This window comes from Staurois parvus, unplaced genomic scaffold (assembly GCF_062004578.1).
Source record: "Staurois parvus isolate SC_StPar_1 unplaced genomic scaffold, SC_StPar_1.0 ptg001167l, whole genome shotgun sequence".
Classification (NCBI taxonomy): Eukaryota; Metazoa; Chordata; class Amphibia; order Anura; family Ranidae; genus Staurois; species Staurois parvus.
The window spans coordinates 329,626-352,484 of NW_028318963.1; the positions used below are offsets into that span (position 1 = coordinate 329,626).

A 22,859-nucleotide genomic window follows, 5' to 3' on the forward strand; every position below is an offset into this window, starting at 1 on the left:
GCTGGTCACTGCCCATTAGTGTACCAGTCATGCAGCCTGTCAGCACAGCCCATCAGTGTGCCTGTCATACAGCCCCTCCGTACCTGTCTGCACATCCAACAGTGCAACCAGTGTACCTGTGAGCGCATACACCAGTGCAGCCTATCAGTGTACCCATCACAGAGCCGCCATTACAGTTGCCCATCAGCAGTGGACCCATCACAGTTTCCCATCAGCAGTGGACCCATCACAGTTTCCCATCAGCAGTGAGCCATCACAGTTGCCCATCAGCAGTAGACCCATCACAGTTGCCCATCAGCAGTAGACCCATCGCAGTTGCCCATCAGCAGGGGACCCATCGCAGTTGCCCATCAGCAGTAGACCTATCACAGTTGCCCTTCAGCAGTGGACCCATCACAGTTGCCCATCAGCAGTGTACCCATCACAGTTGCCCATCAGCAGTAGACCCATCACAGTTGCCCAACAGCAGTGGACCCATCACAGTTGCCCATCAGCAGTGGACCCATCACAGTTGCCCATCAGCAGTAGACCCATCACAGTTGCCCATCAGCAGTGGACCCATCACAGTTGCCCATCAGCAGTGGACCCGTCAAACAACCGCCATGTCCAAAAAATATTATACTAATGAGGAGGCATTTCAAATCCTCAGTATGACGGACATATGAGCAATGGGGAGTTCTCTCCATTCAATTCCGAATATGAACTAGTCGAAGCTAGAGGATCAGTGATCAAATCGGAGGAAGAAGCAGTCCTTCCTAAAAGAATAAGATGCTCTGAAGACCAGACAGCCACAAGCAGCCCCATACACCCCAATGGTCAATCGGCAAACAACAATGGCGCTAGACCCCAGGATGAAAGACACAGTACCAGCACAGACCCTAAGAATCAGGGCCCATACGTATCTTCCAGATGCTCTGGTAAACCCATTATGGCTGCTTTCCAGCTCAGGATCAGCTACAATCCCCCCTTTCACCGCACAGCCAGGTGGGCAGACCAACACAGAACATTTTTCACTGATTGATTTTTAAAATGTACGTTGACCTTATAATTTCCTTCAATTTATTGTGGACCAGACTAACCTCTTTGCCAAACAATATATCTCAGACCACCCCGATTCATGCTATGTCTGTCCATTTGAATGGAGACGTCTAACGGTGGAGGAGTTTAAACTGTTTTTGGGCCTTACGATCAACATTGGGCTTACAAAAAAAAACAAAAAACAAATTACAAATTACATTCTCACTGGTCCACCCACCCCATTCATCACATTCCCAACGTTTCATCTGTAATGTCCATGTCACGCTATGACATGATAATGGGCTTTCTTCCTTCCTCCAGAGATCAGCCTGGCTATGACAAACTCTATAATATCCCCCCCCAATTAATTTTTTTCTAAGAGATTTGCTGAACTTTATGTCCCTGACCAAAACATCTGTGTGGATGAATCTCTTGTCCACTTTACTGGCCGCCTGGGAATCAAGCAATACATTCCTAGCAAAAGGGCTAGATATGGACTGAAGCTCATCAAGCTCTGTGAAAGTGCCACAGGATATGTGCATGTCTTCCACATATATGAAGACAAAGACTCCCAGCTCCAGTCCCCTGAATGCCTAACCTACATCAGCACAAGTGGAAAAAATGTCTGGAACCTGGCTTTTCCACTAATCCCAAAGGGGTATCACATCTACCTAGATAATTATAACACAAGCCTGCCCCTTTTCCACCACCTGTACCATGTGATAACCTTGGTGTCAGGGTCCTGTCCATGGCAGGAGTTCTGAAAGATCTGGCATTTCTGCCAGTACTCTACATGGCCGCAGAAGTACACATCAGCCTCAGTCTGGTGCCAGACGGCCTTTATAAAGGAGGCTCATCACTTCCTCTAGTTGCTGGATGATCTCTAGCTCCCCGTACCCTGTTCCCGGTTCCTGTTTCCTGTGATTCTGACGTGATTTTCTGTTACCGACTCGGCTTGCTCCTGGACCGGTCTACCCTGATCTGACCTCGGCTTGGCTTACAGATACTCTCTCTCTCCTCTGTGAATGACATCGGCTATCCCATCTGACTACGACCGCTCTGATTCCCACCTGGTACCTGACCTTGGCTTGAACCAGGGGCGGCCTGATCATTTGGAAACTTGGGCACTGCCCGAGGGCCCGGAGTCAGTAGAGGCCCCATGAGATGCCCCTGGTACCTTTTTCATAGGCTTTTTTGAGTTTGGGCAAGGACGCAGGGGCCCCATGATCCCCTATTGCCCGGGGGCCCAATGAGTTGTCAGTCCGCCCCTGGCTTGAACCGACTACCCAGTAAACATCCAAATCCTGGAAGGGCTTGCATACCACGCACAGGCGCCTCCTGTCTGCAGACCTATCCCCGTGCACCAGCTGTGTTTCTGAGTGGACCACCAACCAGCACTCCTACAGGCGACCTGTGCAACTTTGGGCCTGACTCCCGCTGTCCCACTCTCAGGGGAGTCCGGAACTTAGCCGCAAGAAAAGCCCTCTCTCCATTGGCCTCCATCACCAGGTACGTGATACTTGGTCTGTGGTACCACTACAAACAGGAAGGGCTTCCCACAAATTCTAGTGCCCACAAAGCTACAAAGGGGGGAATCTGCAAATTTGAGAAATGAAGAAGTGTTGGCCATGAATTAGAGAGATAAGTAAAATGTTTACGTCCTGTCCATCAGCCACAATGACACCACGATGAAAATTCATGGCACATGAGGTCCCATCCAAAAGCCAGAGTGTATCCACAGAGTGTATAATCGATTCAGGGGGGGGATTTAAACGATCAGATGCTACAGTCCTATTTATCAATAAGAAAGTCCCTCTTCTGGTATAAAAAAGTTGCATATGGTAATTTTTTATGCATATGTCACACACCAAAAGTCAACATAAAGAACCACCACCTTCCTCAAATTTATAGAAGATGTTATCACTGTTTTAATCTATCAGCAAAGATCTCCACCAGGAAGCATTTGCTCCGATTGTGTCAGCAGACTTCATGAGCGCCATTTCTCTGAGAACATTCCACCATCAGAAACAGGAAGATGACACCAAAAAAATGTAGGGTATGCAGCAGATGGGAATTGAAGATAGACACCAGTTTCCATTGTCCCCAATGTCCCTCCCAACTGGGCCTATGCTTCGAAGACTGATTCCGACATTATCACACATCACTCAAATACTAGTTCCCCTTATTTTTAACAGCCTGCCATTTCCCTATTTTTATTATCTGTGCTGATCATTTGCCTGTTGCCTTGATTGACCATGATTGACCATGCCTCTGCCTTCCACCTGAACTGACCCTGGTCTGTTTACCGACAATGCCTCTGCCTGCTGTATGTATTGTTTATCAATGACATTTCTGCCTTCCACCCGCACCCAGTGGTCTATTTAGGTTTCGTGCTGCCCTAGGCAACACAAAAATTGGCTCTCCCCATTGACCAAAAACACCCCAGTCCCCCCCCCCCACCCAAGAGGTCCTTCCATTACCACCGCCCCCCATACACTGGCAACCCCACCCCGACAAGAGATAAGACACTCACCTTCACAGCTCCAGACATCCCCGGGAACAAGAGTCAGGCTCTGCAGACACCATCAAGCAGCCCGCAGCCTCTCTCAGATCCCACGTGGTCCCTTCTTCCTGTCCTTCTTTCAGGGGACAGTGGAGGTTCCTAGGCAGACTGTATTTGCTCACATGTGATGCTGTGCCTCCATGAATGAAAGAAATTAAATCCAATGATTGAAAGAGGCTGACCAGGGACAGTCAGGCTGGGGAGGAAAGCGGTAGATGATGCTGGACATCCTCCAGCCTGGAAATGATATAGCCTCCATCTGACTTGCTTCAGCATCTAACGCACATTGTGAGAAGCTGAAATTGGAGTAAGCCGTTTCAGTCCAGGAGAGAAGCCGGTACAACTGTGCAAGACTGCCCCCCTGAAAAATGCTGCTGCCCCCGGAAAAAAGCCACCCTAGGCAAATGCCTTGTTTGCCTTGTGGTAAATACACCCCTGCCTGCACTGACCTCGGCCTGTTAATTGACCATTTTTTTTGCCTGCCGCATGGACTGATCCTTTGCCCTGCTACTGTAGTAGTGGGATTCAGGATGACACAGGGGTCTCACATAAGTGAGGGGCTTAAGAGTAGATAAGAAGCAGATTTTGGTTTTCTCCAGGTTTTGTAACTCCTGGATCAGGGTCTGTTAGTCCAGAGGCTTTGAAGAGTTTTGGTGGGACGAAGCCTCTACACTTGTGCCCAGGTCTTACCTCTCTGAGGTCTTAAGCCTGATGTTCCTGCCTGCTGCCTGGACCAATGCTTTGACTGTGCTGACCATATCTCTGCCTGTTGCCTGTAATGCTCCAGAACCTTTTATGGACCATGTTCCTGCCTTTTGCCTGGACCAATACTTTGGCTGTGCTGATTATATCTCCTTTTGCTGCCTGCACTGACACAGGACTTTTTATGGACCATATTCTTGCCTGTTGTCTGGACCAATACTTTTTCTGTGCTGAACATATCTCCTCTTGTTGCCTGCACTGACCCAGGACTTTTTATGGACCATGTTCCTGCCTGCATGTCAGCCTGCTGCCTATTCTGACCCTGGCCTGTTTCTCCACCATTTTCCTCCCTGCTGCTTGGACAATTCCTTTGGCTGTTGTCTGATTCCTGGTCCAATGCTCTCATCTGTGGACAACTGCTGTACTAAAACCAGAGGTAATCTTTTGTTTACCCTTTGTTCAGCTAGGCTTTTAAAAAGTCTCACTCCGGGTCAGGGGCGGACTGACCATTTGGAAACTCGGGCACTGCCCGAGGGCCCAGGGTCAGTAGGGGGCCCCATGAAATGCCCCTGGTACCTTTTTCATAGGCTTTTTTGAGTTTGGGCAAGGACACAGGGGCCCTATGATCCCCTATTGCCCGGGGGCCCCATGAGTTGTCAGTCCGCCTCTGCTCCAGGTATTGCCATATTCAGGAGAGGAAGCAAAATGTATTTTGGAGAGTAATTCTTGGTATGTCCATGCTGTGTGTTAGAAATATCTTATAAATTGACAACTTTCTATAAAAATATATACTTTTTCATTTTGTTTCCACATTTTCCAAGAACATGGGGAAGAAAATGAAATGTTCAAAAGACTCATTATGCCTCAAAGAATAAACGTTGGGGTGTTTGATTTCCAAAATGTGGTCATTTTGTGGGTGTTTTCATTGCCCTGGTACTCCAGGGCCTTCAAAACAGTGATAGGTAGTCAAGAAATTAAATGTGTAATTTATGCCCCTAGAATGCCTGAAGGTGCTACTTGGATGTTGGGCCCTTCTATGTGGAAAAGCTATGGAAATGTCTCACACATGTGGTTTCCATACTCAGGAAAAGTAGCAAAATGTATTTTGGGGCATAATTCTTGCTATGTGCATGTTGTGTGTTAGAAATATCTTATAAATTGACAACTTTGTGTGAAAAAAATATGTTTTCATTTTCTTTCCACATTTTCCAAAAAATTGTGAAAAAAAATGACATTCTCAAATAACTCATTATGCCTCATAGAATATATGTGGGAGTCTTTGCTTTCCAAAATGGGGTCATTTTGTGGGTGTTTCCTTTGTCTTGGTGCTCCAGGGCCTTCAAAACTGTAATAGGTAGTCAGGAAATTAGATGTGTCATTTATGCCGCTAGAACACCTGAAGGTGCTACTTGGATGTTGGGCCTCTCTATGAGACCAAGCTGTGGAAAAGTCTCACACATGTGGTATTGCTATACTCAGGAGGAGTAGTAGAATGTGCTTTGGGGTGCAATTGCAAGTATGCCTATGCCATGTATGAGAAATAAATTGTTAATATGACAACTTTGTGTGGAAAAAAATAATTTTTTACATTTCCAAAGAATTGTGGGAAAAAATTACAATTTAAAAAAACTCACCATGCCTTTTACTAAATACCTTGGGCTGTCTACTTTTCAAAAAGGGATCATTTGGGGAAGGGGGGAGGGGGTAGTTGTACTTTCCTGGTATGTTAGGGCCTCAAGAAATGAGATAGGCCGTCAGCACATCAGGATTGATCAATTTTCAGTGATAGGTACCATAGCTTGTAGACTCTATAACTTTTACACAGACTAAATAATATACACTGATGTAATTTTACCAAAGAAATGTAGCAGTATATATTTTGACCTAAATTTATGAAGAAAACTTACTTATTTTCAAAAGTTTATAATAGAAACTAAGAAAACGCGTTTTTTTTCAAACCTTTTTGGTATTTTTTTCGCTTATATCTCAAAAAATAAAACACCCAGTCGTGATTAAATACCACCAAAAGAAAGCTCTATTTGTATGAAAAATGATAGAAATTTTGTTTGGGTACAGTGTAGCATGACTGAGTAATTGTCATTCAAAGTGTCAGAATGCTGAAAACTGGCCTGGGCAAGATGGGGGGTAAAAGTGCCTGGTATTGAAGTGGTTAAGGAAGTGATGATATGAAGCCATTTATTATCACGTTGTTTTACTCCTTTTTAAATCCTAATGATGACAGAAATCACCCAAATGGCCCGGATCAGAAGTTTCCCTCCCCTCGAATGTTCGGCCTTGGTACAGACACACAAGGGGACACACACGGGTTATACTGGTAATTAAAGGATAATTTCCCACATCTGTGGCATTTTAAATTGCAACTAGTGTCAGTGTACAAATAGTCAATGAGTTTGTTAGCTCTCACGTGGATGCACTGAGCACACTAGATACTGAGCCATGGGGAGCAGAAAAGAACTGTCAAAAGTCTGCATAACAAGGTAATGGAACTTTATAAAGATGGAAAAAGATATAAAAAGATATCCAAAGCCTCGAATATACCAGTCCGTACAGTTTAATCACTTATTAAGAAGTATAAAAATTTAAGGATCTCTTGATACCAAGCCCAGGTCAGGTAGACCAAGAAAGCTTGCACCCATAACTGACAGAAGAATTTATCGGGAGGATACAAAGAAAAACCCACAGGCAACCTCAATACAGGCTGATCTGGAAAAAGACAGTGTGGTTGTTTTGAAGGAGCACAATACAGTACTACGATACTTGAACAAAAATAAGCTGCATGGTCTAGTTGCCAGAAAGAAGCCTTTACTGCACCAATGCCACAAAAAATCCCAGTGAGGAATGTCAAGGTGTTGTCAGACATAGAGACCCAAGATTTTTGTGGCATCGGCACAGTAAAGGCTTCTTTCTGGCAACTTGATCATGCAGCTCATTTTTGTTCAAGTATCATCCTATTGTGCTCCCTGAAACAACAACACCATCTTTGTCCAGAGCAACTCTTCTGGCAGTTGTGGCTGTAATCTTTCTTGGTCTACCTGGCCTTGGCTTGGTATAAGAGATCCCTGAACTTTCCACTTCTGAATAAGTGATTGAATAGTACTGACTGGAATGCGCAAATCTTTGGATATCTTTTTGTATCCTTTTCCTTTATAAAATTACATTGCCTTGTTACGCAGATCTTTTGACAGTGCTCCCTGAAACAACTACACCATCTTTTTCCAGAGCATTTTTTCTGGCAATTGTGGCTGCAATCTATCTTGGTCTACCTGGCTTTGGCTTGGTATCTTGGTAACCTCCGCAACATCACCAAAATCCGCACGTTCCTAACCCCAGAAACTACTAAACAGCTCACCCACTCCCTCATCATATCACGACTCGATTACTGCAACTCCCTCCTCACTGGCCTGCCTCGCCGCTGGCTATCCCCACTTCAGTCGATTCTGAATACGGCGGCCAGACTCATCCACCTTACCAACCGCTCCGTTTCCGCCACCCCCCTCTGCCAATCCCTCCACTGGCTTCCGATTGCCCAACGGATCAAATTCAAACTGCTTACACTGACGTACAAAGCTGTCCATAATACTGCCCCAAATTACATCACTGACCTAATATCCAAATACCACCCAAAAAGCACTCTCCGATCCTCACAAGACCTCCTTCTCTCTAGTTCCCTGGTCTCCTCCTCCCATGCCCGCCTCCAGGACTTCTCCAGGGCATCACCCATCCTCTGGAACTTCCTACCCCAATCCATCAGACTATCACCCACTCTCCTCTCCTTTAGGCACACCCTAAAAACCCACCTCTTCAGGGAAGCCTACCCCACCCTTTGCTAACTGCCGATCTCCTCCACTCTTCCTACCACTCCACCCCCCACAGCTTTTCCTCCCGTACCACTATCCCCTCCCTCCTAGATTGTAAGCTCCAAGGAGCAGGGCTCTCGAACCCCTCATGTATCGCATTGTATTGTTATTGTACTGTCTCATGTATTGTCTCCCATTGTAATGTACAGCGCTGAGCGAACTGTTGGCGCTATATAAATACTGTATAATAATAATATCTAAACTTTCCACTTCTTAATGAGTGATTGAACAGTACTTACTGGGATATCCAAAGCTTTGGATATCTTTTTATATCCTTTTCCTTTATAAAATTACATTGCCTTGTTACGCAAGTCTTTTGACAGTTCTTTTCTGCTCCCCATGGCTCAGTATCTAGCCTGCTCAGTGCACCCATGGGAGAGCTAACAGCTTATTGACTATTTATACACTGACACTAGTTACAATTTAAAAAGCCACAGATGTGGAAAATTATCCTTTAATTGCCATTTTACCCCGTGTGCGTGTCACCTTGTGTGTCTGCACCAAGGCTGAACAGTCCAGGGGATGGAAGCTTTTGACCGGGGCCATTTTGGTGATTTCTGTTATCATTAAGATTTGAAAAGGAACCAAACAATGTGATAATAAATGGCTTCATATGATCACTATCCTTCAATAAAAGACAGCTTTCTTGGCATGATCAAATTTTTAATATCAATGCCAAACTTTCACGATTTCTGCCAGGGGATGAAAACTGTATATCCCATAGAATGTAATAGAAGCCGTTAATGATGGATTCCGCTACAATTCCCGTTTGTCATATATCATATGTGATTTCCTTCACTGTTCTACTTTTTTACATAAGCTGGACCAAGTCAAAACTCAACGCGGTTCGCTGAAAAGCCTCGTCAGTAGTGCAGAGGCACAGGCATCGTGTGTATTATATGGCATGACAAATCACGGCTTGAACTATCTTGCTTTGCATGTAATGAGTCTATCTCATATATTAGTTTCACCTTTTAACCTCCCTGGCGGTATGATTATTTCTGATTTTTGGTGCTGAAAGCGGTACCATTATTTTGCATGGAAATTTGGCGTTTTATATTGTAGGCAGGGGCGGACTGACCATTTGGAAACTCGGGCACTGCCCGAGGGGCCGGGGTCAGTAGGGGGCCCCATGAGATGCCCCTGGTACCTTTTTCATAGGCTTTTTTGAGTTTGGGCAAGAACACAGGGGCCCCATGATCCCCTATTGCCAGGGGGCCCCATGAGTTGTCAGTCCGCCACTGTCAAGGTCCTACCTTTTCCAGAGACTGTGCGGCTTCATGTACTGGCGTCCATCTTGGGTTTCTGCAGAGCATGGTGGGAGTCTTTTATGCCTCCAGGTCTCTGAGGTCCATCCCCCAGAGGGGTGTGGCTGAGTACATATAAGCCTGTGATCCGCACATGCTCTTTGCACTTGTGTCTTGTGTCTTTGTGTTGCTACAGCTCTGTGTTTACTCTCGTGACTCTCCTGGAATCTGACTCGGCTTGTGACTAGACCCTTCTCTGCGTTTTCCTTTGATCTGACCTTCCGTTGCTGAACCCGGCCGTGACCTGTGATTCTTGTCTACTGTTTTGTACCGTTTTGTCCCGTTGTTGTCGACCTGGCCTGCCTGACTATGCTATTGTCATTTCCTACCAGCTACACGCCATTGGCGACGGCCATTACCGCAGCCGGGGTGTCTCGGGGGCCGCGACCTGGTTCCTGGCTGCGTCAAGTCCATCCCCACCATCAGGGGCCCTGGTGAAGGGCAGCCTTGGACTTAGACTCCGCGCCCTGAGGGACTTCGGTCTGTTGGTGGTGGTTGTCGTCAGTCAGTGCGTTACCCTGCCACTAGGCCTACCTGTCCGTTCCACAGCCCTGTCCTGCCAGCCCCTGATTGTAGGCCTGTAATTCTTAGGAATAACTCACTGAAATCTGTCCGAGCAAGAGTCTAGTAAACATCCCGGGGATGATAAAATTTTAAACACGAAACCATAAATTTTAATTTAATAAATAATCATGAAAAAAATAATATAATAATAAATGTAATTCAATAATATAATCAAACCAAAAACACTGAAATTTGAAATATAGCGCCAAGTTCGCACATTACTGAGCAAAGTTGCAGAATCGTTTTCAGTGTCTGATGAGGAATTTCCCCCACGAATCATTATCACTCAATTCTGCAAGTGGTTCTGATTTACTATCGCTGTTCTCTAGCCGGTCTAAAACTGATTTTGACCTAAAGGGACGCTTTTTGGACACCATGGAAGTTTCTCAGTTTCCAGGCAGAAAGAACAGTAAAAATGCAGGCAGGGCGCCGGACAAAGCACTCGGGACAAAATGTATGTGAAATGGTTTGATACAGGAATGTTATACTATGTGATTTTAGTGTATTGAGTGAATGTCACTTTTTGTCATTTTCAAATTTCCCGCCGTTCCGTCCCCAGTACGTCCCGACGCTCGCAGAGGATGGAACCCAGATGACAGATGCCGGCATCGGCCGGAGGACACTGCAGGAATGACATCGCGGGAGAGAAGGACAAGGTAAGTGATCGAGGGATTGTGGAGCAGCGCCGCATGGTAAGCCCGAGTGTAGCTCGAGGTTACCGCTTGTGGCACTGAAACTTTACCCCGAGCTACACTCGGGAATACCGCCAGGGAGGTTAAGTTGCATTACTGAAATAAATGAACTTTTGCACGATATTCTAATTTTTCGAGTTTCACCTGTATATACAGTATGTATATATATATATATATATATATATATATATATATATATATATATATATACATACTGAATACGGCCAAAATTGTAGTATTTCAAATATATCTTAATATATTTGGGAAGAATATTTTTTAAATATATTTCAAATATATTTTTCTTCCATGTGGGATGTAACCTCATTGGTGTACACGATTATATTATAGGATTTTAGTGATATCTGTGCTCCGATTCAAATACAATCAATATTATGACCAAATCAACTCAGGGCTACCGATTGATGCAAAACAATTTTCCACCCTGGCCGACTGATCAGTTTGGTCGAATCCAATCTAACCCAAGTCTAAATCGATCAAAAGGAAAGTTATGGTTGAATCCCATATCGATCAGATAATAAAATCTGAAGTGTGCATGGCTGCCGTTAGCCCTGATGGAGGCGGATTGGTGAGCATCTGAAACGCGTTGGTTATATCTTCTGACCGCCCCTTGTGAATAAAGCTCTCAGCCTTTTATATACTCTTACAAACGTAATAGATGGAGATCACCAAACCAGCCAGCAAGCTATAGACCAAGTGAATGATTGATTTCCCCGAGTCAGCCTTGGCTCCGTCTACAATAACCTGAGGGAAAACCTCTCATTTCATCTAAAAACAATCTTTTTATGCCTTTGATCCTTGTTCCGTAGCATCCGAGACATATTTTCTTCCAAAAAAGCATTCAATCAGCAGGAGACAAAAGTAATTAAAGCCTGGGCTATCTTGGCACATCTTGAGCGCGGCGCGGCGGACGGAAGACCTGCGCTGCTTTCTATCATTAGAGTAATGACACGGCGAAGAGATTCCGCCAGCCAGGAAACGGCAACAGACACACAAAACGGCACTGACCTCTCTTCAGCTCTCCTCTGCAATTCTTCATATCCATTATGGCCCCGCACAACGTGATCAATCTTTGGAGAGAGAGAAGGGGAAATGCAAATGAACTTAAGTGGAAGGGACATCGCTTTTCATTTCGAAGCGCATAATGAAAATAATCTATTTATCTGCAGAAAGCGCCATTTAGAAAGTAACATTTACATAAAATTCGCCTTAGATCAGCAGAACCCCGGGAAAGGAGAAATACAATTTATTTATTTTATTCGTTATTCTCCTTCAGTATTTCTATTAAAGCGGACGTAAACCCTTCCATATACCCGGTAGAGTGACTATCCTCAGGTTACACACAGAGCTGAAACAATCCTCCTACATAAGTTGTACTTGTTTATCTACATCCATATGTTCCCTACATCCATTCAAAGCACAACATTTACACTACATTTCACATCTCCATAAGACAGGGGGCAGGGATCTGAAGTCACACACACACTGCACATCATAAAACAGGACACCCCCCCAACACGCACACACACGCACACACACACACACACACACACACACACACACACGCAGTTTTATAGGAAAACATGCATAACACAGGCAATCACCTGCTATGTGCTAAAAAGGGGGGCATCTCCCAGGATTGTCTAGTGTTAGCATAGACCAATGGTCTCCAAACTATGGCCCGCAGGCTGGATGCAGCCCTTTGCTTGCCTTTATTCTGCCCTAGGGGCATTATTCCTTTCACTGACAATAATGATGAGGCAGCACCAACGATGGGGCCTAATTCCTCTTACTGACTGCAGCGACGGGGCACTATTAGTCCCACTGACACCAACAATAGGACCCTGTTCCTCCTACTGACAACAGGGATGGGGCACTATTCCTCCCACTAACATTAGAGATGAGGCACTATTCCTTGCACTGACACCAGTGATCAGATGCTATTCCTTCCACTGACACCAGCTATGGGACACTATTCCTTCCACTGACACCAGTGATCAGGCACTATTCCTCCCACTAACACCAGAGATGAGGCAATATTCCTTCCACTGACACCAGCGATGGGGCACTATTCCTCCCACTAACATTAGAGAAGAGGCACTATTCCATCCACTGACACCAGTGATCAGGCACTATTCCTACCACTAACACCATAGATGAGGCACTATTCCATCCACTGACACCAGCTATGGGACACTATACCTTCCACTGACACCAACGATCAGGCACTATTCTTCCCACTGACACCAGCGACAGGGCACTATCCCTCCCACTTATACCAGCGATGAAGCACTATTCCTTCCACTGACACCAGCTATGGGGCACTATTGCTTCCACCGACACCAGTGGTGAGACACTATTTCTTCCACTGATACCAGCGATGAGGCACTATTTACCTTAGATTGTACGCCCCTTGAGGGTTAGGGACTGATGTGAATGTACAATATATATGTAAAGTGCTGCGTAAATTGACGGCGCTATATAAGTACCTGAAATAAAAAATTTCTTCCACTGATACCAATGATGGGACACTATTCCTCCCACTGACACCAGCAATCATGCACTATTCCTCCCACTGACACCAGCGATGAGGTACTATTCCTTCCACTAATACCAATGACTACTGACCACAGGTGCTATGCATTTTTACTCTCGATAACCACCAAGAAGGAGGCATTGTTTACTCCCAGTGACCCTGGTGCATTTTCTACCTCCCAACCAATTCACAACCATTTTAACATAGAGGAACCCTTACAATAACTTTCTTTAGTGGTAAGAGGGAAGAATGCCCCTTACATTGGCGATCAGTGGGAAGAATGTTCCTTACATTGGTGATCAGTGGGAAGAATGCTCCTTACATTGGTGGTCAGTGTGAAGAATGTTCCTTACATTGGTGATCAGTGGGAAGAATGCCCCTTACATTGGTGATCAGTGGGAATAATGCCCCTTACATTGGTGATCAGTGGGAAGAATGTCCCTTACATTTGTGATCAGTGGGAAGAATGCTCCTTACATTGGCGATCAGTGGGAAGAATGCTCCTTACATTGGTGGTCAGTGGGAAGAATGTCCCTTACATTGGTGATCAGTGGGAAGAATGTCCCTTACATTGGTGATCAGTGAGAAGAATGCTCCTTACATTGGCGATCAGTGGGAAGAATGTCCCTTACATTTGTGATCAGTGGGAAGAATGCTCCTTACATTGGCGATCAGTGGGAAGAATGCTCCTTACATTGGTGGTCAGTGGGAAGAATGTCCCTTACATTGGTGATCAGTGGGAAGAATGTCCCTTACATTGGTGATCAGTGAGAAGAATGCTCCTTACATTGGCGATCAGTGGGAAGAATGCTCCTTACATTGGTGATCAGTGGGAAGAATCCTCCTTACATTGGCGATCAGTGGGAAGAATGCTCCTTACATTGGCGATCAGTGGGAAGAATGCTCCTTACATTGGCGATCAGTGGGAAGAATGCTCCTTACATTGGGGGTCAGTGGGAAGAATGCTCCTTACATTGGTGATCAGTGGGAAGAATGTTCCTTACATTGGTGATCAGTGGGAAGAATGCACCTTACATTGGCGATCAGTGGGAAGAATGTCCCTTACATTGGTGATCAGTGGGAAGAATGCTTCTTACATTGGTGATCAGTGGGAAGAATGTTCCTTACATTGGCGATCAGTGAGAAGAATGCTCCTTACATTGGTGATCAGTGGGAAGAATGTCACTTACATTGGTGATCAGTGGGAAGAATGCCCCTTACATTGGTGGTCAGTGGGAAGAATGCTCCTTACATTGGTGGTCAGTGGGAAGAATGCTCCTTACATTGGTGGTCAGTGGGAAGAATGTCCCTTACATTGGTGGTCAATGGGAAGAATGTTCCTTACATTGGTGATCAGTGGGAACAATGCTCCTTACATTGGCGATCAGTGGGAAGAATGCCCCTTACTTTGGTGGTCAGTGGGAAGAGTGCCCTTCACATTGGTGGTCCGTGGGAACAATGCCTGTGAGTCTATGGACCACTTTTTGCTTCAGCGTCCCTTTAACGCAGAGGTGTATAAAAAGGTGGGGAGGGTTCTATGCATTCCCTTTCTCTATTGCATGAGTTTTGTGGAGTGGATGTACAGGGCATTCGCAACTCACTGGGATTTTGATTTGGATAAATTTTTTCTAGTTTTTATAGTTGTCCCTTATTTCACGTGGAATGCACGATGTCAGATTACGCTGCAGAAGAAAGTCCTCCCTGTTGAGGTGATGGTGCACGATTCTGGGTGAGGTTGGGAATATTGAGAAGGACTGGGAGCCTGGAATAGTCCAGATAAGGGAGTGGTGGAATGTCAGACCTGCTTTTGGTGAACTGTCTATCTCTGGGTGAGGGGCTCTTTTCTGTGGGGGATGGTGTCCTGGCTGAGGAACAGAAAGAGAAGCTCTGCAAACAACCTGCTGTGGAAGTTTCTACTGTGGAGAAACCCTCTGCAGACATGAAAGGGAAACCTCAGACAGAGATGTCTCCAGACCACCTGAGGAATGTGGATGGATCTGCGCCAAACACCTCGGATATGGATTTTGCTGCTCCAGCCTTTGATGAGACCAGTAGTGCCTCTGGGAATGCTGCAAGCAAGATGGCCCCTGGCTGTAAGGAGTCTGCTGCACCTGAACTCTCATGTGTTCTAGAACTGATTGATGCTGGTGAGGGAGGGGAGCAGCACAGTGCACCATGTGGAAAGCAAACAGCAAACATGGATGTCTGTGATGTTTTACCTGTTGCTGTGTCTGAACAGTCCATACATTTCTGGGCTGAAAGCTCTGATCTGGAGGAGGAGATGACAGTTGGAGCTGAAGGTTCTAACAGTGCAGCAGTGAGCGCGGCAGCGGAGAGGTTTGGTGCCAAAGGTGGTTTCAAAGCAGCCTTTGATAAAATCTGTGACGACCCCGGTCCGTAATGAATCCATACCAGAAGCTGATTTGGTAGGGTGGCTATGCCGATATGGCGAGGTCCTCACCCCACTGTGGAAGGTCCTGGATGAGCATGGGATATGGACAGGGGCCTGCACAGTGTCACTGCAATTGAGGGTGCTGGGCAATGTGGTTCAGCACTTGCCCTGCTCAGCTTTTCTGGGGAGGGATAGCCTGACCATTTTCTATCAGGGTCAGCCTAAGGTTTGTAATACATGTGGAGAGAAAGGCCACTTTGCATCGTCCTGTACCATCAAGAAGTGCTCACTGTGCCAGGATTTAGGCCATTTGGCCAAGGAATGCATCCAGATTTGGTGCGGTTTGTATCAGCAGCTGGGTCATCCATATAGTCAGTGCCCAGAGGCACTACACAACCTGCCAGGGTTGAGGCTGAGCTGAAGAGGCTGGATAAAGAAGATGAGGCAGCTGATGCTAGGGAGGAAACTGTTGTTGCCCCTCCTGTGTCTGTTCCGTCTGTTGTGTCAGATTCTGTTTCCCCTAGTAATGTAATTCCTGAGTCTGTCCCTCCTGTTCCTAATCCTACTGTACGTAGATCCTCCAGACTAGTGAAAGAAGAAGAAGAGTAGGTTGAGAAGAGCTGTCCTTTCTTCCTCAAAATCAGACCCAGGAGGGGTCCTTCTTGGCAACACCTATTCAGTTTTGTCAGCTGATGAGATGGAATCTGATTTATTCATTTCTTTATCATCTATGGATGAGGGGGAGTCACGTACTCTGAAGAGAGCTGTTTCGGGTGATGAGAGTGTGGTAGAGGTTAAGAAACGACTACCCCAATCATCCTGATGGCAGTTCCCACTCCATTAAAAGTGGTGACCATTAATGTCGCCAGCATTAAATCTGCAGGAGCTCGTGATATGGCCTTATTTTTGCTCAGCGAGTTTGATGCTGAGATTTTATTTTTGCAAGAGGCCTGGCTCAATACATTGGCCGATGTCTATCTAGCAAAAAGGGAGTGGAGATGTGGTCCCTCCTTTTGGTCTCCTGCGGCTGAACCTTGCAGTGGAGTTGCGGTGCTTTTTAAAACCAATATGGTAATGTGCCGGCGGGTAATTGAGGTAGAAATGGGAAGATGCATGACCTTAGACGTCTCTGTTAGGGGGCAGGACCTGCGCCTGATCAATATCTATGGACCCCAGTCAAAATGGGGCAGGAAATGCCTCCTCACAAAGATCAAGCCCTTCCTTTTTATGTCCCAGCAGGTTGTCTTTGGAGGTGACTTTAACACCATGATTAGGCCTAGAGACAGGAGAGGCTCCATAGACAGGCTGGGTTATGATAGTGTTTTTCTCAGAGATTTGGTTAGACAGACACGCTTGGTAAATGCGTACATTAAGCACTGCCCTGGCAGCCCGGTTTTTACATTTCAGAGAGGGAATAGTCAGAGCAGGATAGACAGGTTTTTTTTTAAAGGAGAACTCTGCTTTCTTGGCTCCCGAGTTGAAGGTGATAGAGTTGTCTGACCACTGTATGCTCTCTGTGACTCTGAATGCCTCGGACACTCCACCCAGGGGAAGAGGTGTCTGTAAACTGAATTCAGCTCTACTGGAAGATGTAGAGGTAAGACAATCCTTTGAGGATTTTTTTCAGGCATCGGTTTCTATTCTGGACTTTTGCAGCAGTAAGTCAGAGTGGTGGGAGCTTGTGAAACAAAGGGCAATTGGACTTTTCAAGGCCATAAGTAAGAAGAAGCAGCTTGGTATGTATATTGCCTACCAGGATTTGCGGAGGAAGCTTAATCGTCTTGTCTCGTATGGAAGAGATCCAGGGGAAATCTCTGAAGTGAAGCTTCTTCTTAGGAAGTGTCAATATGACCGGCATGCCTCCTTAGTACTGGAGAGGGATAATGGGAAATATCACTCGTCTGATCCTTACCAGAACTGCAAGCAAGGCATAGCAGTTAAGACGGTCATTGGCCTGAAAGACAGTATGGGTTCCCTGGTGAAGTCCAGATCAGGAATCTTGGAGAACTTCGGGTCATATTATGCAGACCTCCTGGGAAGAAAGGACCTTAGCCGACACAGGATGGAAAGCTTTCTGGATTCTACTCCAAGACTGAGAAAAGGTACATTGCTTTTGATGAATTTGACAGAACCAGTTTCAGCGAATGAGGTAGTTCGTACTATAGACAAGCTGGCTACCAAAAAATCACCATCGCCAGATGGATTGACAGCTGGATTTTACAAGTGTTTTAAATCCATTATGGCTCTCATTTTTAACAGCTGTCTAGAATAGGGTTTACTCCCTCCCTCCATGAGCCAATCCACTGTGATTCTTCTGTCAAAAGGTAAAGACCCCTCAATGATTGAGAACTGGTGCCCCATCAGTCTTCTCAATGTTGATAGAAAGATCTTGGCAAAGATTCTTTTTTGGCGCTTGCCATCAATAGTAGGCGATTTGTTGTCCAGCCATCAGCATGGTCCAAAGTAGAAGTACCTTTTCAGCAGTTTTGGCTCTCCGGGAGGCTTCAGAACGATGTAGAGCTGATGGATGGAGAAAGTACTTGCAGGCAGTGGATCAGGCAAAAGCTTTTGATCGAGTAAATCATGAATACCTGTGGTAGATACGGCCTGCAGGGGAGGTTTATTGATTGGCTGAAGACATTATATAGAGGGGCTGAGAGCTTCACACTTGTTAATGGTTGGCTTGGAAGGCCTTTTGAGGTTGGCTCTGGTGTGCACCAGTGATATCCTTTGAGCCCCCTGCTATATCCTTTCACAATCGACCACTTTGTAAGAAGGCTAGAAGGTGCATCATTGTGCGGAGTGCCTCTGGGCATTGCTGGTGCCTTTGAAGGTCGTGGCCTATGCTGATGATTTGTCTGTTATTGTCTCTGGGACTGAGAAGGCGCAGGAGGTGGTCTCTGTGATAGAGCAGTACACGGAGGCTTCTGGCTCTAAAGTCAACCATGAAAAGACTGAAGGCTTCTGGATGCCTTCCCGGAGCCCCAGCAGGAAATTAAAGTGCTGGGCATCAAATATGGTCCTGGTGACTAATGGTCATTGAAATTGGGAAAGCAGGATGGTAGATGCCAATGCCAAAGTAGCGAGCTGGAAGAGATGGAGGCTCTCCTTGAGGGAAAGGGTTGATTAAAACTTACCTGATCCCGATCTTTTTATATGTATCTTGCCGGTATCTCTCTATGCAAGGGTCTACAACTGTTTTTTCCAACTGTTATGGGGAAATAGGCTGAACCTGATCAAACGCAATGTAACTTACCTGTCCAGGAGGGAGGGTGGCCTAGGAATGGTCAACCCGATAGTTTTGTTTTCTTTGCTCTGTTTAAAGTACAATTTTGGTAATATGTTAGCAGAGACCCTGCCAGGATGGGTGGGTATTTTTCAATCTTGGTTTAAGCCTTTTCTGCTTTGCTGGGAAGATGGTGGGCCAGTGAAAAGTCTGGGAGTCCAACATGGCAAGCTCCCGGCTTATGTTGCCCCGTGTCTAAAAATACTTTGGCAGTGGCAGGTGACAGTGGAGGATATTAGGTCCCTTCCCAGGAAGCTTCTGGGGGAGAGGATTTTGACTTCTGCTTTGAGTGTGATTGCCCAGGCTCTGTAATGAAGGAGGGGTTGCGTTTAATTTGGATAGAATCCCTTTGAAGTGTAGGGAACAAGCCTGGCTCGCTTTTCATGGAAGGCTCTATGTGAGAGGGAACGTGTGGATGATCGGGATTGTCCTAGAGCGGAGTATGTTGGTTAAGTGGAGTCTATGGACCACTTTCTGCTCCAGTGTCCCTTTAACATAGAGGTATATAAAAGGGTGGGGAGGGTTCTGGGCATCCCCTTTCTCTATCGCATGAGTTATGCAGAGTGGGTGTACTGGGCATTCCAAACTCGCTGGGACTTTGATTTGGATACACTTTTTTTAGTTAGTATAGTTGTTCATTACTTCACATGGAATGCACGGTGTCAGTTTACCCTGCGGAAGAAAGTCCTCCCTGTTGAGGTGGTGGTGCACAATATTCTAGGTGAGGTTGGGAAGATTCAGGGTCTTAAGAAGAGCAGGGAGCCTCAAACGGTCTGGATAAGGGCATGGAGGAATATCAGACCTGCCTTTGGTAAACTGTCCATCTCAGAGTGAGGGGCTCCTTTCTTATGCTGTTCTTTTCACTCCCTTAGTTTTTGTTGGTTAACATCTTCTTTTTGAAGAAGGGCTGCATGCATAATGGGGGTGGGGTTGTTTTTTGACCTCGCAGGTTTGATGCCTGGTACAGTGATGTGAGTCTTCGTAACATTTATTTTCCCCAGTAATGCAGAGGCGTCCTTAGGGTTGGTGTCACCCATTGCGGTAACACTTGGTCACACCCCCTCCAACGATCCCCGCAGAATGGATCGGATCTGCGGATTGAGCATAATATTCACATTACACAGCTTTTGGTGCATTTTTTGCTCCAAATTCAGGGCATTTGAACATCTCAGATGTTTGCCTCTAGTTTTTCAAAACCGAATCTGCGATGTTCGGGATGAGCATAGTGTTTTCTCAACCAGGACAACCCTACTATTTTTAATTTTTTTTCATACATGGTCACTTTACTGTTTTAAACAAGATCTCAAAAGTTTGGTTCTTTTTTTTGGGTCCAATTGTTTTCCAAATCCTTGAAAAACCAAATGTCCTGCACCCACCATCGAGCACCTGTCATGTACAAACTATGGACAGGTCAACCTTAAACCAATATCCCATATGTGGACTAGCTTGACCCTCTGGTTCATCTCTTGGAGTATAGTTTGTACATGAACAAAATTCTCCAAAACATACTCCAAACTGGGATGTGGTCTTTATTTTTTCTAAGCACTACAGAACTGTCTCTGAAACAATAAACCAGATGGCAAAGATCATGTTACATTTAAATTATTGAGGTGGATAAGAAAACAGCAAATTAGTTTGCCTGAAAGGTCTTTGTACCCTGCGTGTTCATTAATCATTTTAAAACCAAAATCAATAGCTGTACGTTGCAGATGCTACAGATCGTACATCTCGTTATCTGACTCACACAAGATTATCTAACGGGCATGACTAACAATCTATATTTTATGCCAGAAGTCAATTTGCAGCAATCAATTTGTGTAGCTTTTGTGGCATTTGAGGATCTTGTCAAAATGTGAAGCTATCTCTTGATTTTCCAGTACATCCATCATGGACCCCACAAGACACACGGCTGGGGCAACTACAGACCTGAGACTAGACTCCCAAAATCAAGATGGAATCCCGTGGACATAATACAATAAACATTTGTATGTTACAGTCCAGCAAATAGAGTATGCCCTGATATGCAAATACTGACCATCATAGTGATTGGCCAGTAGCTGGTGACTGATGGCCACCCTTACTAACCAGCTACTAGACAATCACTATGATGGCCAGTCTTGCTAACCAGCTACTGGCTGATCACTATGATGGCGACCCTCACTAACTTGCTACTGGCCATAACTATGATGGCCACCCTTTCTAACCAGCTACTGGCCAATCACTCTGATGGCCAGCCTTGTTAACCAACTACTGACTGGTCACTATTATGCCACCCTCACTAACCAGCTACTCTTCATAAATATGATGGCCACCCTCACTAACCAGCTACTCTTCATAAATATGATGGCCACCCTCAATACCAGCTACTGGCCATAAATATAATAGTCAAACTCAATAACCAGCTACTGGCCAGTCACTATGATAGTCACTCTTGCTAACCAACTACTGACTGATCACTATGATGACCACCCTCACTAACCAGCTCCTGGCCAATCACTATGATGACCACCCTCACTAACCAGCTCCTGGCCAATCACTATGATAACCAGTATCACCTACCAGCTCCTGGCCAATCACTATGATGGCCAGCTTCACCTACCAGTTACTAGCCAATCCTTATGATGGCCACCCTTGCTAACCAGATACTGACTGATCCCTATGATGGCCACCCTTGCTAACATGCTACTGGCTGATCCCTATGATGGCCACCCTCACTGACTAGCTACTGGCCATAACTATAATGGCCACCCTTTCTAATCAGCTACTGGCCAATCACTCTGATGGCCAGCCTTGTTAACCAGCTACTGGCTGATCACTATTATGCCACTCTCACTAACCAGCTACTCTTCATAAATATGATGGCCACCCTCAATAACCATCTACTGGCCATAAATATGATAGTCAAACTCAATAACCAGCTACTGACTAGTCACTATAACAGTCACTCTTGCTAACCAACTACTGACAGATCACTATGATGACCACCCTCACTAACCAGCTCCTGGCCAATCACTATGATACCCAGTATCACCTACCAACTTCTGGCCAATCACTATGATGGCCAGCTTCACCTATCAGTTACTAGACAATCCTTATGATGGCCACCCTTGCTAACCAGATACTGACTGATCCCTATGATGGCCACCCTTGCTAACCAGATACTGACTGATCCCTATGATGGCCACCCTTGCTAACCAGATACTGACTGATCCCTATGATGGCCACCCTTGCTAACCAGATACTGACTGATCCCTATGATGGCCATCCTTGCTAACCAAATACTGACTGATCCCTATGATGGCCACCCTTGCTAACATGCTACTGACTGATCCCTATGATGGCCACCCTTGCTTACCAGCTACTGGCTGATAACTATGATGGCCACCCTTGCTAACCAGCTACTGGCTGATCCCTATGATGGCCACCCTTGCTAACCTGATACTGACTGATCCCTATGATGGCCACCCTCACTGACTAGCTACTGGCCATAACTATAATGGCCACTCTTTCTGATCCCTATGGTGGCTACACTTACAAATCAGCTCCTGGTTATTCACTATGATGGTCATCTACTCAAGCCGGCAATCAGACATTCAAAGATGAGGGGGAGTTGTCAGGAAAGGCTCTTCACCAGTAAAGCTACTTGGGTTTTGTATATCTTAGCAAAGTAGAAAGGACCCCAGACGCTCGGCACAAATATCAAATTCTCACTGTTCTGTTACAGGGAAGGGATTGAAATACAGTATAACTAGAAATCCGGGACTTTGCTGTTGAATTTGATATATAATATTCAGAACTTGTACAGTCAATATTTGTGCTGGCAAAATGAAGTAACTTAACTCACCTGCCTGAATAGATTCCTATTATGTGACAATAAAGACGAACAATATCATTTCTAAATGAA

General features: G+C 45.5%; 1 protein-coding gene across 6 annotated transcripts in view; it reads right to left on the minus strand.

Moving 5' to 3' along the window:
- FGGY (FGGY carbohydrate kinase domain containing) overlaps positions 1 to 22,859 on the minus strand; it is a 401,559-nt gene that overhangs the window by 115,663 nt on the left and 263,037 nt on the right. For all 6 annotated transcript variants that reach the window (XM_089659582.1, XM_089659583.1, XM_089659587.1 and 3 more), the window contains one exon: positions 11,750 to 11,811. In XM_089659582.1, the coding sequence (XP_089515708.1) occupies positions 11,750 to 11,811 (62 nt within the window). The remainder of the gene's footprint in view (positions 1 to 11,749; positions 11,812 to 22,859) is intronic.